Genomic DNA, 491 nt, shown 5'->3' with positions numbered 1-491 from the left:
TCAGGAGATCATCACTCATCCCCGATTCTAACATATTATACATTATTATCCCTTTGTAATGCATATTGTCGGTAAAATCGTAATTCTATGTTGTCTCAGCATGGGTAAGTGACACAATTTTTGCACATGCCATTTTTTCCGTATGCTTGTCGAATAATGTGCCTCTGGAATTATGTTCTCCAGTTCACCACTTTCCTTCTCTGGTCCCCACGACGCAGCTGATTGTGTGGATTTCTTATGTGAAAGCATTTGTCGCTCCTCTGCACCTGCGAACTATGATAACGATCCAATTCGACGTAGGACCGGATTTGCTTTGGCAAATGCCACTTTTGTGACGGTCCACAACGATCGTCCTTTTGCTCGTCTTTTCAATCTGCAATGATGACCCTTCCAAAGTCTTTGACAGGAGGGATGAGTGGATGGCCTGTCTTGAGGGATAACCTCTTCTTGGGAACTCCTGTACTAAATTGTTGGTGGCAGAGAACACCTTC

General features: G+C 43.8%; 1 protein-coding gene across 1 annotated transcript; it reads left to right on the top strand.

Annotated features, from left to right (window-relative positions):
- Positions 1-172: 172 nt before the first annotated feature.
- Positions 173-382, top strand: T265_12371 (hypothetical protein; the record flags this gene model as incomplete). Its single annotated transcript, XM_009179876.1, has 1 exon — positions 173-382. The coding sequence occupies one exon, from the start codon at positions 173-175 to the stop codon at positions 380-382; it is 210 nt and encodes a 69-aa protein (XP_009178140.1).
- Positions 383-491: the final 109 nt, after the last annotated feature.

Source organism: Opisthorchis viverrini (genome assembly GCF_000715545.1).
Source record: "Opisthorchis viverrini unplaced genomic scaffold scaffold22463, whole genome shotgun sequence".
Lineage (NCBI taxonomy): Eukaryota > Metazoa > Platyhelminthes > Trematoda > Opisthorchiida > Opisthorchiidae > Opisthorchis > Opisthorchis viverrini.
The sequence above is the reverse complement of the archived record's forward strand: the minus strand, read 5'-3'. Positions and strand labels throughout refer to the sequence as shown.